The 15,498-nt window shown below is 40.4% G+C and overlaps 2 protein-coding genes across 4 annotated transcripts in view; both read right to left on the bottom strand.

Moving 5' to 3' along the window:
• Nucleotides 1-1,145: 1,145 nt before the first annotated feature.
• si:ch73-256j6.2 lies at nt 1,146-10,302 on the bottom strand. 3 transcript variants are annotated; one of them, XR_012397646.1, is made up of 7 exons: nt 10,156-10,247; nt 6,104-6,415; nt 5,003-5,296; nt 4,782-4,861; nt 4,556-4,689; nt 1,707-2,006; nt 1,147-1,617 (listed from the first exon to the last, which is right to left on the bottom strand). XR_012397646.1 is itself a non-coding variant. In XM_073937039.1 (6 exons), exons 1-6 carry the CDS (start codon nt 10,205-10,207, stop codon nt 1,466-1,468), a joined length of 1,416 nt encoding a protein of 471 aa, XP_073793140.1. In that variant the 5' UTR covers nt 10,208-10,302; the 3' UTR covers nt 1,146-1,465. The 3 variants fall into 3 exon arrangements, 2 of the variants coding, with proteins under 2 accessions (XP_073793140.1, XP_073793141.1); XM_073937039.1 differs by having other exon boundaries at nt 1,146-1,617; nt 4,556-4,861; nt 10,156-10,302; XM_073937040.1 differs by having other exon boundaries at nt 4,556-4,861; nt 9,953-10,219.
• Nucleotides 10,303-11,340: 1,038 nt separating this feature from the next.
• LOC137489037 (uncharacterized) overlaps nt 11,341-15,498 on the bottom strand; it is a 5,764-nt gene continuing 1,606 nt past the window's right edge. The window contains exons 3-6 of the mRNA XM_073937038.1: nt 12,941-13,267; nt 12,467-12,766; nt 11,941-12,240; nt 11,341-11,851 (exon numbers count right to left, since the gene is read on the bottom strand). Coding sequence (XP_073793139.1) covers nt 11,700-11,851; nt 11,941-12,240; nt 12,467-12,766; nt 12,941-13,267 — 1,079 coding nt within the window. The 3' untranslated portion in view covers nt 11,341-11,699. The remainder of the gene's footprint in view (nt 11,852-11,940; nt 12,241-12,466; nt 12,767-12,940; nt 13,268-15,498) is intronic.

The raw sequence follows: 15,498 nt of genomic DNA on the forward strand, positions 1-15,498 counted from the left end.
TTACAGTTTATTCATACAATAGCAAAGGACAGTCTCAGGGAGAAAAAAATGTCATTCAATAAAAACTGCTCCAAAAAGGAAAATAAAACTAGTCTTTTTAGTCTTTTCTCAATAGCTCTCAGTAGGAAAAAATCTAAAAAAATAAAAAATAAAATAAAATAAAAATAAAAAATCCAGAGGGATAAAAGCTTCAACGCAAACTCTACGTGGAAGAAACGGTCTTAGAAAACTAAAGTTCATATATAAAAAGGCAAAAGTAGAACGAAATAGTTGTTCAAAAAGATCCACAAGCCAAGGAACAGAAACTTCTCCATAGAGGGAACCATCTTCTCAGATGGGTGTAACTATAATAACACCCGACAGGGGGCGCAGAGTGGCATTTCCTGGGCGTAGAGCGCACAAAACTGTTGCGTGTGGAAAAAAAAAACTTGCAATGCTTTTCTCACCACTTTTGGAGCTGGTTGAAGCAGTGCGAAAGCCGGGGATGCAGGAACACTGGAAGATGCTTTCACAACAACACCGTGGCGCCGCTTCAAGTGAGATTTCAGATTAGTCGTACTGCCCGCGTATTTTACAGATGCGCGGCACATTTTGCAAATTGCATCTGTCCTGTCATGTCGTCCATCCTTAAATCCATAATGTTGCCATACTTTAGATTTAAAACTCAGTGAGGAATAAAATGTTTGTTTTGCTTCTCGCGCTTTCTGAGGGCGCACCACTAGCTTCATCTGCACACCTGATACACTGAGTTGTAGTGTAAGTGTACACATCCGCAAATCCGTTGCTAAGGCTTACTTTATGTAGCTCGATTAAATTATGCGCCAAAAACAGGTTGACAACACTTGTTAATAAATAAAAAATACATTCTATATTAAAAATATAAGCTGTATCTTGGAAAAACCGATGCATCTCGATTTGCTTCCAAAATTTCATTCATCCTCTTCTGCTCAAACGATGCACTCTCATCGTGCACGCGCATGACCGCATATCAATGCATATCGGTTAATCTTCCCATCCCTACTACACATGCTTTTTGCCCTGCAGTTTTAAAGACGACATCAGATGCACATATTTGCTTTGCTGAACCTTTTTTTATTCCTCCAGAGGGCACTCGACATCATGAAATAAAACAAGACGAGACTCTTGGACTGAAGAAAGAGAAAATTTTATTAATACAGATGCAAATACATCTGGCAAATATATGATATTATAAACAAAGCATCCAAACTAGATCTGGACAATAATAACACTACAAAACACAAACATTAAAGATTGCATTGTACATAAAAACTTAACACTTAAAGCTGTGAACTGAGCATAATGAAAGCAAAGCTTTGTATTTGAAGTCTGCTGCTGTATGTATGTCAAACCCTCACATGAGCTGCATCAGAACCATCAGGTTCATCTAAAATCTTCAAAATAAATGAAGCTGAAATGACTGAAAGCAGTTCTCTGACATCATCATTCAGGTTTGTGATGCGTGAATATGTGCTTGATCTTGTTCAGCTCTTCTGGATCTGATGTCATAAAGCACAATAATGACAGTAGCCACGCCCACCAGAGCAGAGAGGACCAATCGGATCGCAGCTTCAGTAGGACCACAGCAGTGAACAGAGCCTGAGGAACAAACACATCAAACTGAGCTCAGATCAGTCAATAAAGCTTCATATCAGCACTGCCATCCACTAATATCAGCTCTGCTGTACCTGAACATGTGGGACAGAGTTGACTGATGTCCAGATGTTGAGTCTGGTTGCTGATGGTGTTGTTGATCACACAGCTGTAGGTGTTTTTCTCCTGATATTCCACCTCCAGAGGTAGAGAGAGACTGATGCTGAGATCAGACACACTGATGCTGGACAATAAACTGTTTCCTTTGTACCAGGAGAGACTCACAGCGCTCACATTCACCACTGAACACAGCACTGAACAATACTGCACTGATGAAGATGAGGATGAAGGACATTGAGAAGAGTTGAGGATGAGGACAGGAACAGGCAGAGGAGCTGAAAACACCAGAGAATAAAGAGAAATCAAGAGACTGAAGTGGACAAGACCCATCCACAGTAGAGCATTGAACAACATCTACAAGCCCAAATCAGAAAAGGTTAGGACAGTATGAAAAAGCCTAAAGTAAAAAAATATGTAAATTAAAGAAGCAGTGATGCCTAAATTATTTTCAGTTGTATCTCATTGCAGGCAATACAACAAACATCATTTAATGCGTTCCTAATGACTTTTATTGTTTGTTTGTATTTCACAATGTAAATATGTATTCCAATTTTGTTTCTTCGCGCTGAGCGGAGCTCTCAGTAAGGGACCGTCGGAAAAGTGCTTCTTTTTTCCATTTTTTTTTTTTTTGCTCCGCTCAGCACGAGCTCTCTCAGCTAAACACATATTGCGAGGGCTTAAATGGAGCAGTGGTCATAATATCGAGCGGGGAAAAAAAAAGAAAAAGACAACTGTGAAACATAACCAGCTTTTTCTTTTTGTAGGAAACACACTTTAGATCTTTTTAGGGTAGGCTAAATGTGTCAGGATTATCGAAAAGAAAACCAACTTAACCGCGCTAAGTTAGCAATACTTTGGTGATTCGTGTTTGTGTTTAAACAGACAAATACACCTAAAAATATGTAAACATGTCCGTCCTGCCTGTTTTATTTTAAACACAGCTAATTTTCTCTTCAGGCACGTGCAAAAGTGCCCTTCCAAATGATCTGAAGTGCCTCCGCGACAATATGCTAATCAATAAATAGCTATAGTGCTATCTGTTAGTTTTAACGTCAGCAAATGTTATGGGAGGGCATTGATGTTACAGAAAATGTATGTAACTACCCCCATCATTCCTCCCTCAAGCAAATGTGTAAATATTAAAGGTGTCACGATCCTCCAAATCCTCGATTCGATTACATTTTCGATTCTAAAGGCAGGATTCGATTCGATTTTCGATTATGAATAATTAATTAATTAATGACCAATTAATTATTTGTAGCCTACCGTTTAAACTACCTGACCTGCATGGGCTTTGTTTTACCCATAAACAAATCATACAGTAAATGAATAAAGGCAAGATACACACATAATTACCACCTGTCAATCACTTTTTCTGCGGGACTCGTGAATAGGCAGTGATCTGTGTCGTTATAATGGCGTCGGTAAAAAAGACGCACAACCAACAGGAACCAGCCAACAGTATCTGAGGTGTTCGCTAAAATGACTAAGTACAAGTGAGTGAAAGATTGAAGCAGTCCTCTGACTGCCTGGACTTGCTGTCTCGAGTGTCTGTGTGGTCATGTGATGTGCATTTTCAGAGGTAGTGAGGAAGGAGGGCTGCTCAGAAATGCTACACGCCATTGTGGATGTCAAATCGTTGTCGTTCTAAAATGCCATTTAAAAACAAAGACAGTGTAAACAGGGCCTGAGTGTGTACTTTTCGCGAGCGGATTTGCAACAGGGGCGGGCAGAGGATCGCGATGCCGGTGTTGTCTATCGGACGAACCGTATGTAATACGTACATAGCAGAGCTTGCAAAACTGTGTTTTTTTGTCGACAACACGAACGTTGTCAACATAACTCACTGGAAATCCAAAATGCTTACACACCAGCGACTTCATTGAAAGAGGAGAGGGTTTAAGCTCTGTCGACGGGTCTCCTGCTTCTGCAGTTTAACAAGCCAAGCTGACGTGACATGGGGGCGTGGCAGCATCGACGATTCTATTTTTTGATTCGATAATCGAAATTGAGCATAAATTTCGATCGATTTCGATTAAAAATCAAAATCGTGACACCCCTAGTAAATATTAGATCTATTTAGCAAAAACGTTAATTGCATTGGCATATTTATCTGAAGTTTTCCCAGCTTGTAGTAGTCGATCAAAATGCTATTTAGTTTTATGACTTTACACTAGCAGTGGAATTTACTGCGATGTGACTGGGCGCCACCTGAAATCTTGCGTAGGGTGCCAAATTGGTTAGGGCCGGGCCTGGACTCTACTGCAATCAGGCCAACTTCTGGGCCTGCTCTCTTTGTATCTCCCTTACTGTGTCTCTTCTTCTACCTCTGGTAACTTTACTTTTACATTTAAGCTGGGTACAATTTATATCATATGTTTCATCATTTCATATTTTATCATTTTATTTTGTAATTAATTCAGTTGCAACCATAGAGAATTATTGTCATTGTGAATTACTTTTGATTTAACATCAACACCTAATTGCAATACAATACAATCACATAATATCAACGCTCTCCCATTTATAGCAATTAATACTGCCCTTATTTACGTTTTTGGTATAAGATTGCGGAAAAATGGTTTGACTAGAAATGTACAGTTTTTTACCATCATAACTGATAACTTTTTAGTCATTCGGCAGAACTACAGTTCAAACCACTGTAGTTTAAAACCCATTGCTACAAAATAAAAGTCAAAGTGAATTTGGAAATCACTGTTTATTCTCATTTTCCATACTGTCCCAATGATTTCTGATATATCAATAAAATCGTAAAACACACACAAAAAAAGAAAAACAGTGAGTAAACACATTTGTAACTCACCATAGACAGTCAGACGGAAAGTAATAAAAAGATGGCTGGTCTTAAGTAGGTATTTCCCAGCATGCTCAACAGTGGTGTTTGTGATGGTCAGAGATCCAGTTTTGTTGTCCAGTTTCAGGCTGTCTCTGAATCTCCTATCAAGAACATCATCAAATATAACGACGTCACTGTCCCTGTTAATGCTTTCAGCTATTGGAAAGTTTTCATTAGAAAACAACCACTGAACCTCATCATCATCCATCATTTGAGTAAAACCGGAGTTCAGCGTGACCGAAAACTCTGTTTTCACAAACACTTTTTTCTCTCCTGGATCACCAAACACAGAGCAGAAGCAAACTATGATTAGTAGGGACAGATGGGTTATAAATATACCATACCATCATTTGATGGTTTACAAAAATAAACATTTGAAAAGATTACAAAATAAATCAGATGAAATAAACACACCAACAACAATAAGATGAACAGTGTTGATTTCGCTGTTGGTCTGTAGTTTATAAACTCCAGCATGTTCAGATGTGATGTCTGTGATGGTCAGAGATCCAGTTTTCTTGTCCAGTTTCAGTCTGTCTCTGAATCTCCCATCAAGAACATCATCAAATACAGAGAATCTGTTTGCCGTTACATTGATTTCTGCAATTAAAGTGTCCTTAAACCTCCACTGAATCCCATTGTCATTTTTCAGTACAGTAAAACCAGATTTTAGAGTGACTGAATCTCCCATTGTCATTTCCATTTCATCTTCATCAAAAGACACAAAGAGAACAAATATCAACACTGAAAAAATAACTTTACAGTGTGAATGTTCCATTTAATATGAATATAATAAAACAGGAGGAGAACCGACACACAATAAACAGCATTTCAAGAGTTCACACTTAGCTGATGATTGATAATAAAGCTAGTTTGGCGTGCTGTCCCGGGAGAGAGCCCTGAGCTTATAAGATCCTCGAGCCCTGGGCTCCCTCCCGTTGCAAGGCGAGAGGGGAGTTTGAGCTCAGGTAGATCTCGATGACTCCCCTTCTTGCTTGTTGTAGCTAAGTGTCAGATTTGGATGCTGAAAGGTGTACTCAGAGTTTAGCTAAAGTATTTGGATTAATTGTTTAGAGTGTTTGTTTTTGAACTGTGGGAGGAAACCGGTGGACCTGGGGAAAACCCACGCGACCACGGGGAGAACTAGCAAACTCCACACAGAAATGCCGTCTGGTTTGGAAAGGAATTAAACCAGGGGCATTCTTGCTGTGAGGCAAAAGCGCTAATCGCTGGCCATTGTGACACCCATTTGAAAGGAGGGAAAGTAGGGTTGGGTGGGGGGGGGGGGGTTTCTTCAAGACAAAGATATTGAGATGAGAAAAGTCTGGTTATTTATAGTGAGTTAAGGATCGTCTGATAGGATAATCAGTCATTAGCTAAAGTTGGAACAGCTGTGAACAATCATAAGCACGTGATCCTCTCGAAATTTGTTTATAAATAAACTTCACTTGTTGTGGATTAATATTGTACTTAGTGATTAAAAAATAAAATAGGTGAAACAAATATTCAACTCACCAGAGACTTCAACAATGACCATCGTGCTCATCTGATTGATCTGTAGTTCATAATCTCCACCATGTTTATTTCTGATGTTTGTGATGGTCAGAGATCCAGTTTTGTTGTCCAGTTTCAGTCTGTCTCGGAATCTCCCATCAAGAACATCATCAAACACAGAGAATCTGTTAGCCGTTACGTTGATTTCTGCGATTGCATTATTGTCTTCATATCCAAACCGCCACTGAATCTGATCCTCATCCTTTATTTCTGTGAGATTAGAGCTCAGAGTTACTGAATCTCCCACCATCACAAAATAAACGTCATCCCCACCTGCAGAACAGAGACGTGTGATTAAGGTTCAATCACAGTTCTATTTTACACCGCCTACCCCCACTACTTCACCTACCCCTTGGCCTTTAAAACAGATTGTTAAGGAGTAGGAGTGGAAATACCCACTTAAGTATTGTGACACAACTACTTGTCAGGATATATGGAGACCCAAGCGCAAGGGAGAAGATTAAAGGAATATTTATTAAACAGAACCAAATCCACAATTCTGCTCTCCTTGGCAGTAAGTAACAGTCATTCAAAAAATATAGAAACACAGGCAGTCTGTAAACGACCCTCCTCTGGGTGGTGGTGGACTGATCAAACAAAAGAGATCATCTTGGTATAACAGTAGTAAGTTAGGACAGACCTCAGGAAGCCAAGCAGATGAGACCTTACTCGAGTGTGGACTGGGCAGAGCAGAGGTGAGCCAGAGCACAGATAACAGGATCAAACGTGGTGAAATAGACAATGCAAGACTTGACGAGACGTAGTGCAAAGTGCGAAACTATCTTGAACAGGGAACCGGTAACTCACGCAACACTTGAACACAGAATAAATTAACAAGCACAGAACGAGGGAGAAGGAAAGACTAAATAGCTACAATAAGCAGGGAGAACAGGTGAGAGGGATGGGGACGGGGAAACAAGCAAATTGATAACAGGTGAAACTGCATACAAATGACAATACACAAGAGGGAGACAGAGAAGTCACAAAAAACCCCGACACTACTATACATATGTAATAACGTTGTCACCGGCACAGGTTTAGAGATCCATGGAGCGGGCATTTATATTTAGTTCATAAATAAATCATATATGCAATGTAAAGCACTGTGTTAGCATTTACGCTAATCCTCTGTAGGCTTTGACTAAACTGGAGCACTAAGACCAATGATTGCCTTGCAAAACAAAAAGCGCACATCAACAAGCGTAGCGTCTTTCACATACAGTTAGGACGATTCCAAGGGCCCATACATTTAGGGGGGCCCCAGACACATAATCAATGGTCCGCGCATTCAGCTTTTCTTTGTGAAGAGTGCGCTGGACTGTGGAACGATGTACAATGACATTATTAGCAGCAAGATAATCCTGGAGGTGGTCTGTGGTTTGTCCGTGGCCATTCTAACCATTCTTTGCCTTTTCCTTTCTGATATTTTTCGTAGTCTAACACAAGAGTCATCAACCGTGTTCCTGGAGGGCCGATGCTCTACAGAGTTTAGCTCCAACTTTAATCAAACACACCTGAACAAGCTAATCAAGCTCTTACTAGGTATATTGAAACATCCAGGCAGGCGTGGTGAGGTATGTTGAAGCTAAACCCTGCAGGGACACCGGCCCTCCAGGACCGAGATTGGTGACCCATGGTCTAGCACATCTTTCCTTCACAAGAACGGTTCCTGTGGCCTTCCATTGTCTTACTATATTTCTGACTGTGGAGATGGAGACTTTAAACCTTTGTGGCTATTTGCATCCTTCTCCTAATTCATGTTGATGAATTATCCTAGTTTTTAAGTCATTAGGAAGTTCTTTTGCGGTTCCCATGGTGCTACTTCCAGGTTCACAATATGGAGAAGTACAACTAGCAATCAGCTATCTTTAATATCCTTTCTTATCATTGGTTAAACCTGTTTTAGGATTGTTAAGGTTCACTGAATCACTCAAATCAATTTGTGTTATGATTTTGATGTACAAGTAGTAATAACCTGCTAGACATTCCTGACAGCTGCATCTCCTCCAGTGCACCTTTGGGTCAGCTGAAGGGTCATCAGCTGGTTCTGGTGAACATTGTTCACCGATGTTTCGCCCCCTACCCAGTACACCACCCATTGGAGGGGCAGTAGTTTGAGGGGACATCTCCCCGCCACACCTTGCAGCTAGCCTTAATGGGGTACCACATTCTTGTACCTCCTCCTTGGCCAGCTCCTTAATAACTCCCCTCAGACTTATCCCAGATGCTTCGGTAGCGTGGAGAATATGAGTTACTGACTTCCCAACAAATCCTCTGCACCTGACTTCTATGAGATGTACTATCGCCGTCCCACCCTTGACTCTACATTTCGCTGCTAAGTCTAAGTACTTGTGTCGCTTGAAGTCATGCGCCGCTACCATTCCCTCCTCCCACAGCACAGTCAGCTCAATCACCAGAACCTTCTTAGCCGTTGCTGAACAAGCACTGCATCTGGTCTTAGGCCGTACTCACACTAGGTGCAGTTGCCTCGAACCGGGCCAAAGCATGCTTGTTCCCCCTCCCGTCTACCCCGACAGCCCGCACTCACACCACAAATGGGCCTCGGCCCGTTTACGTCATCGATGCTGCACTGTTCAGTGAGCAGCGCTCTCAACTCAGCAGCACAGTGGAGATTTCTCTAGTTATATCGCTTCAGTTGTTTGATATGCAGTGACATGCAGTCAAATATTTCGCCAAACAGTCCTTAGGGATGCGGTGACAGATGTTTCGCCGAACAGATCCGCCACTTTTGGCGCTCATAAACAATCATAAAGCCCTCGTGCTGCAGAAATGAGGAGCTCTGCTGAAGGTGCAGCTATCGTGCAGTGAGGAGTTTGCATCGTTAATAAACTACGGCTGTTTGTGTTCACTGAACAGCGAGAACGATTAATAAATCCATATGAAACAGCCCCTTAAAAGTCACGTCTCGATTTCAGTTTCGGGCTTTGGCGCGTTTTGCACTCACACAAGCGTACCACGCCACAGCCCAAATGAACCGGGCTCAGGCCCACCTCTTCCAACCGGGCCAGGGCTGGCCAAGTGAACTGTGCTTGAGCCCGGTTCAGCACGCACACACTTCTCAAACGATCTGGGAAATGGGCCTTGGCACGGTAAGGATTCTAAATCCGCTTCATTCGCTCTTCAAATTCACTTTAAAACAGACGCGGATTCATGTGATGGGCAGGGCTTCTGTCTGCCCGGTGACTCAAGCTTCATAGCTAAATAGCTAACATGGATTTTATGAAGAAAATAACAGTGTTAATGTGCTTTATGGAGACTGAAAAACAGCGTCGATACGTTTAGGGTCCTGTATGAGTCCACTGCATCCTTTCAGAGGTGCATCCAGCTCTGTGAGCTCATAAACTCCTCCAGAAACACTGAACCTGGATGACTGAGACTTTCAGCGGTGCTTCTGACTGAGCCAAGCCCAGTTTGATGACTTGTTGTCGGTGTCGCCTGGAGGATTTGCCCCGGGAGACCATCAACAGGTTCTACGTCACAATCACGCCCCCACAAGAGCAAGCTTCTGATTGGCGCGAATGTCCGCTGAAGTTCAGATTTTTGAACTCGAGAGATTCACGCAAAACCTTCATTAATCGCGTCAAACGCGCAAATGCTCAATTCGCCTTGCGTGTATCGCGCTATTCGCACCGCGCAATTTGCATCATTCGCACACAACGCGCCGCAGGATGTCTATTCGCGCATTTGCATTGGCTTAACATGTAAATCACTGGTGTCTGGTGTGAACGCAGCATAACAGAGCGATCAATAATAATAGAAAAATTTGTCAGCTCAAATGACAAAACTTACACAATGTGTAGATTAGTAACTGCATCGTTGTGCTGATTCTGAACAAAACTCTAATTTGCAGAACATACACAGAGAAAACTTTCAAGTTAAAAATCACCACTCAAACCAATAATGTGGCTGTTTAGTGTTTTATAAACACAATTTTTATAAAAAAAAAAAAACACTAAATCTGTTGTTGAGAATTTAAGAGATTAAAAACTCACCAACCAGATGCCACAAAATGAGCAAAACTAATTTGAGAAACATTTTCTTCATCAGTTCACTGATAACTCCAATGATTAAAGACTCTTAAAATGTATGAAAACACTCTGAACTGAGATATTTATCTGCTTGCATGTCAACCCTCCTCTAACCAGTTTCCGCTCTATCGTTGTAACATCATGTGAATTTGCAATTTCTGCTGAACTGTCATTTTCTCAGGAATTCTGATACACCGACCACAAAAAAAAAAAAAAAACTGAAGCTGTTAATCAACAATTACATCCAACTCAGTGGTGGAAAGAGTACTGAAAAGTATCATTACTTGCCTAAAAATTTAGCTGCGAATAGAGTTGACGTATCTGTTGTGAATATTACTCAAAGTATGAGTAAAAAGTAGCCCTTTCAAAAGTACTCAAGAGTAGTGGGTAGCCCATTTGTTGCATGTGCAGACCCAGGAAAATTGAAACCCCTGGCCACAAACACTCTAGAAAGAAACAGAAGACAAACACTGTAGCAGATCCCAGTTGAATCAAGTCGCGAAGACGCTGTGTGCTGAAGTGTGAGGGAAAGTTAGTGTTATTCTCCCTACCCAAAGATGAGGCTGCAAAGAGTCAGTGGTTGAAGATTATTTCTGCAAAAATACCTCAGCATTATAGCCCCAGCCTTGTGCTGTGTTCCTGTCATTTTTCTGACGAGTGCTTTAGCAATCTACGCGCTTTCATTGGGGGATTCGTCGGCCGTTTGTTAAAGGAAGAATCAGGAGGCATGGCTAGTGATGTATGGGACTGTCAGAGCTTGACAGGAACTTTACAGTACACAGTTCATGGATCAGTTCCTTACTCCATTTCACAAGTGTAAGTAACTTAAGTGCAATTAAAATGGTTGCCTCCTCGTTTTTCTTCCGTGACCCCCCCCCCCCCCCCCCCCCCCCCCCCCCACTATCCGTTTTCACTTTGCTCCCCATTTATCCCTCCACGTACATATTAAAAAACCTCCCATAATGTAAATAAGTTGTCATTTGTTAAGAATATGTCCGGAACTCAATTTGACAAATATGGCAGATAGAACATTATAAATCTAAGGTGATGACTTGTCAAACAAAAATTGAGTAAGTTGCTCTGCTGAACTTTTTTTATTCCTCCAGAGGGCGCTCGACAATGAAAAAAAAGATGATCACCCTAAACTTTAGAGTGAGAAAACTTTATTGATAAAGACAGCAAATACATCTGACAAATGCACAGTGAAGTAAGATCTGTGTCTTATTTTAGAGGAATAAAGCATTCAAATGGATCTGCACAATAATAACATTACAAAAAAGAAACATTAAACTTTTCCTTGTTGCACAATAATAACATTACAAAAATTACCTTGTTTGTGAAACATATTAAATAAAGCTTATTGTATTTTAAGTAGACTATTTTGACAAACGTTCACGCTTAATATTTTTTTATAAAGCACAAGGCTGCATCAGAACCATCAGGTTCATCTAAAATCTTCAAAATAAATGAAGCTGAAATGGCTGAAAGCAGTTCTCTGACATCATCATTCAGGTTTGTGATGCGTGAATATGTGCTTGATCTTGTTCAGCTCTTCTGGATCTGATGTCATAAAGCACAATAATGACAGTAGCCACGCCCACCAGAGCAGAAAGGACCAATCGGATCACAGCTTCAGTAGGACCACAGCAGTGAACAGAGCCTGAGGAACAAACACATCAAACTGAGCTCAGATCAGTCAATAAAGCTTCATATCAGCACTGCCATCCACTAATATCAGCTCTGCTGTACCTGAACATGTGGGACAGAGTTGACTGATGTCCAGATGTTGAGTCTGGTTGCTGATGGTGTTGTTGATCACACAGCTGTAGGTGTTTTTCTCCTGATATTCCACCTCCAGAGGTAGAGAGAGACTGATGCTGAGATCAGACACACTGATGCTGGACAATAAACTGTTTCCTTTGTACCAGGAGAGACTCACAGCGCTCACATTCACCACTGAACACAGCACTGAACAATACTGCACTGATGAAGATGAGGATGAAGAACATTGAGAAGAGTTGAGGATGAGAACAGGAACAGGCAGAGGAGCTGAAAACACCAGAGAATAATGAGAAATGAGGAGAAATCAAGAGACTGAAGTAAACAAGACCCATCCACAGTAGAGCATTGAACAACATCTAATCTAGAGTCTGAACAGCATTTGAGTTTAATCTGGATTTAAAGATGAAACAATAAAACAACATTTAAACGATCAGACATTGGTGTAGATCTGTTTCTGAATAAATATAACCTGTGAAACCAATATTAAACTCACCGAGAGTGAGAATGAAAGTCATTTTTCTCTCATAGTTGAACCAAAGTATATAATCTCCAGCATGTTCAGTTCTGATGTCTGTGATGGTCAGAGATCCAGTTTTATTGTCCAGTTTCAGTCTGTCTCTGAATCTCCCATCAAGGACATCATCAAATACAGAGAATCTGTATTTAAGGATTTCAGCAATTAAAGTGTCTTCATTTCCAAACTTCCACTGAACCCAATCATTCTTCAGTTCAGTAAAACCAGAGTTTAAAGTGACTGAATCCCTCTCTGTCACAGACGGGACTGAAGTTTCATCTGCATCAATGTTCAGAGACACAGACACCATTTTATCACAGAAAGAGACTATAATTAATGATTGCTCACTAAAGTCAATAGTTTGTTAGAAATTAATAATAATAAAATTACAGAAAATAGACAATAGAAGCAAACTGACATTTACCCGTTTTACTGAAACCAATATTTACTCACCGGAAACACTGAGAGAAAAATCAATCCTCGTCTGGTGGATCCGTAGTTCATAACGACCAGCATGTTCAGTTCTGATGTCTTTGATGGTCAGAGATCCAGTTTTATCATCCAGTTTCAGTCTGTCTCTGAATCTCCCATCAAAAACATCTTCGAATACAGTGATGCTGTTGTTACGTTTATTGATTTCAGCTATTAAATTGATCTGTTCACTATCAAACTTCCAGTGAATCAAATCATTATCCAGAATTTCGACAAAAGAAGTGTTCAGAGTGACAGATTTTCCTTTCTGTGCCATCAGTGTCACTGTATGTCTAAAGCGATTGGTACCTGAAGAAAAGAAAACATTTTTATTAAAGAGCATATTCACTACCTCTGACTTTGTTCTCTGTTCTATAATTGTATCCAGATTTTTATATCAACAAATATAATTAGGAACAATGACAATTTCTGTGTTTTTTTCCATTAGATTGCTCTGTTTGAATGGCCGTGGCCGATTGTACACTTGTAGATTGTAGAAGTGGGCGTGAATCTTCTATAGAGGCGGAGCTTATCCACCTATAGGCGAATTACCAGTTTCAGGATGCGCGCTAGTGATCGGAAGTTCGGATCATTTTACTGACTCGGATCTTTGAGTCTCGTTCATCAAGATGAACAAATCTTTTTTCGTGTCATTTCGTTTATTTGGCCCAGTTTGCCAAAATATTATTAAAATGTTACGAATCGCTTCCAAACACATCTACAACTAACCCAAAAGGTCGATCACACGACAAATAAGTCCTAAATAGAATACTATAAGGAGAAAATAATCATTCAATGTTTACCTGCTCTTTTGTCTATGAAGGTATTGTTGTCTCTTTGCTCAGCTCACCTCTTCGTGTCTTCAAATGTCAGTGGTTCGTTCACGTTACACTAACAGTCACATATAATCTTAACCAATGTACACAGTCTGAGCCGATAGGAGCCATGATAATTAGTTCACCTTTCGAGTCTTCGAGTTCGTTCATCACGTGACAGAATGACTCAAACCCGGGGACTCGAGAGTTGAACGAATCAATTTTTTTTCTGGCTCTAAACGCATATGATTGACCCATGAGGAACGAATGACTCAAACCCTGAGAGGACTCGTAGTTGAGTCATATTGAAGATTCGTTCAAAATGAGTGAATCGTTCAAGAACGACCCATCACTAATGTGCGCGGATTGAGGTTGCAGAAAAAAAAACAGGAGCACTAGCATTTACTGCGAGGGAATGACATCCGATGCGGTACAGAGTTTATTGTTGTATTAGAGATAAGTTATATCAATTACATATTATATATATATATATTATTTACATAACGCTCTCAGTGTATTATAACAGCTTGTCACCCAGTGATAAGCACAGTTATTCGATAAAATTAACGTTAAAGTGAGCGGCGTTTGTCTGACAGGTTCATTTGTGATAGCACCCTCCCAATGGATATTGAATTAGATGAAATAGCATCCAGCCCTAAATATACAACTCTCATCTCATTAAAACTCCATGTGATTTTACAAGAGAGAAGGCCTACAAGTCTTTTGGATGCTAGCAGTTTTATTCTGTGTGATCATGTTCAAGAAATAATGTTCCATAATTACCAGATTCAAAACTTGCAGTGCTAAAAACTGAGGTTCTGCCTAGCCAAAGCCAAGGAAAGCAGACGGAACTGGGTGATCACCAACAAGCAAAACAACTGCATTCTGACAGCGAACTGCACTTGTACGGCAGGGTATGTGGATGTATATTTTTCACATTTCATTCTAAGCATTCTCCGCAGTTTAATTCACCATATTTAACTGTTTTTGCGGAAATCATTGCTGCAATCAAAAACGAGTGATGTGTTTGATTGACATGATATGAAATGAGAACTGCAGAGTCGAGCATTTTTAATTAGGTCCTCATTCCATTCAGCTCTTTGATGACTGTTAGCCAAAGTCCTCTGCCGTTGGCATTAAAAGCAGTGTGGTGTACGGTAAAATTTAGTTTTCTTTTTTTTTTTCAAATTTTGCCATCCTACCACACAACTTGATCTGTTTGCTATTGCAACAAGTCTTTTTTTGCAACCGGTGTGCGCGGTGTCATGTGACGTTTGGCATCATGTGTGATGTAGGTTGGTAATTCCCCTATTACATCATAGAGTTCATAGAGTAGAACATTCTATAACCTGTTGTTTTGTCAGACTGCCTTTAATATGAGCTATTTTAAAGGAATAACTACATTTCTAAATGTTTTCATAATCTTAAGACCTCTTATGCTGTGTTCATACCAAATTTAAAGATTAGCATAATGTAGATTAAATACAAAGTCAACGTGAACAAAGCTGAATTTCCACAGAGTCATGGAAATGATGTGGAATGCACAAAAAATGTAATTTGAAATTAAAATTCACAAGGCAAAACATATCCTACAAGTTATCTAGAGCAGTGTTTCTCAACCACCTTCCTGGAGGACCACCAACACTGCATGTTATGGATGTCTCCTTTGTCTGTCACACCCATTACGTGTCTTTTAGCCTCTGCTAATGAGCTGATGATCTGAAT

This window comes from Danio rerio, chromosome 22, assembly GCF_049306965.1.
Source record: "Danio rerio strain Tuebingen ecotype United States chromosome 22, GRCz12tu, whole genome shotgun sequence".
In the NCBI taxonomy this organism is placed as follows: Eukaryota; Metazoa; Chordata; class Actinopteri; order Cypriniformes; family Danionidae; genus Danio; species Danio rerio.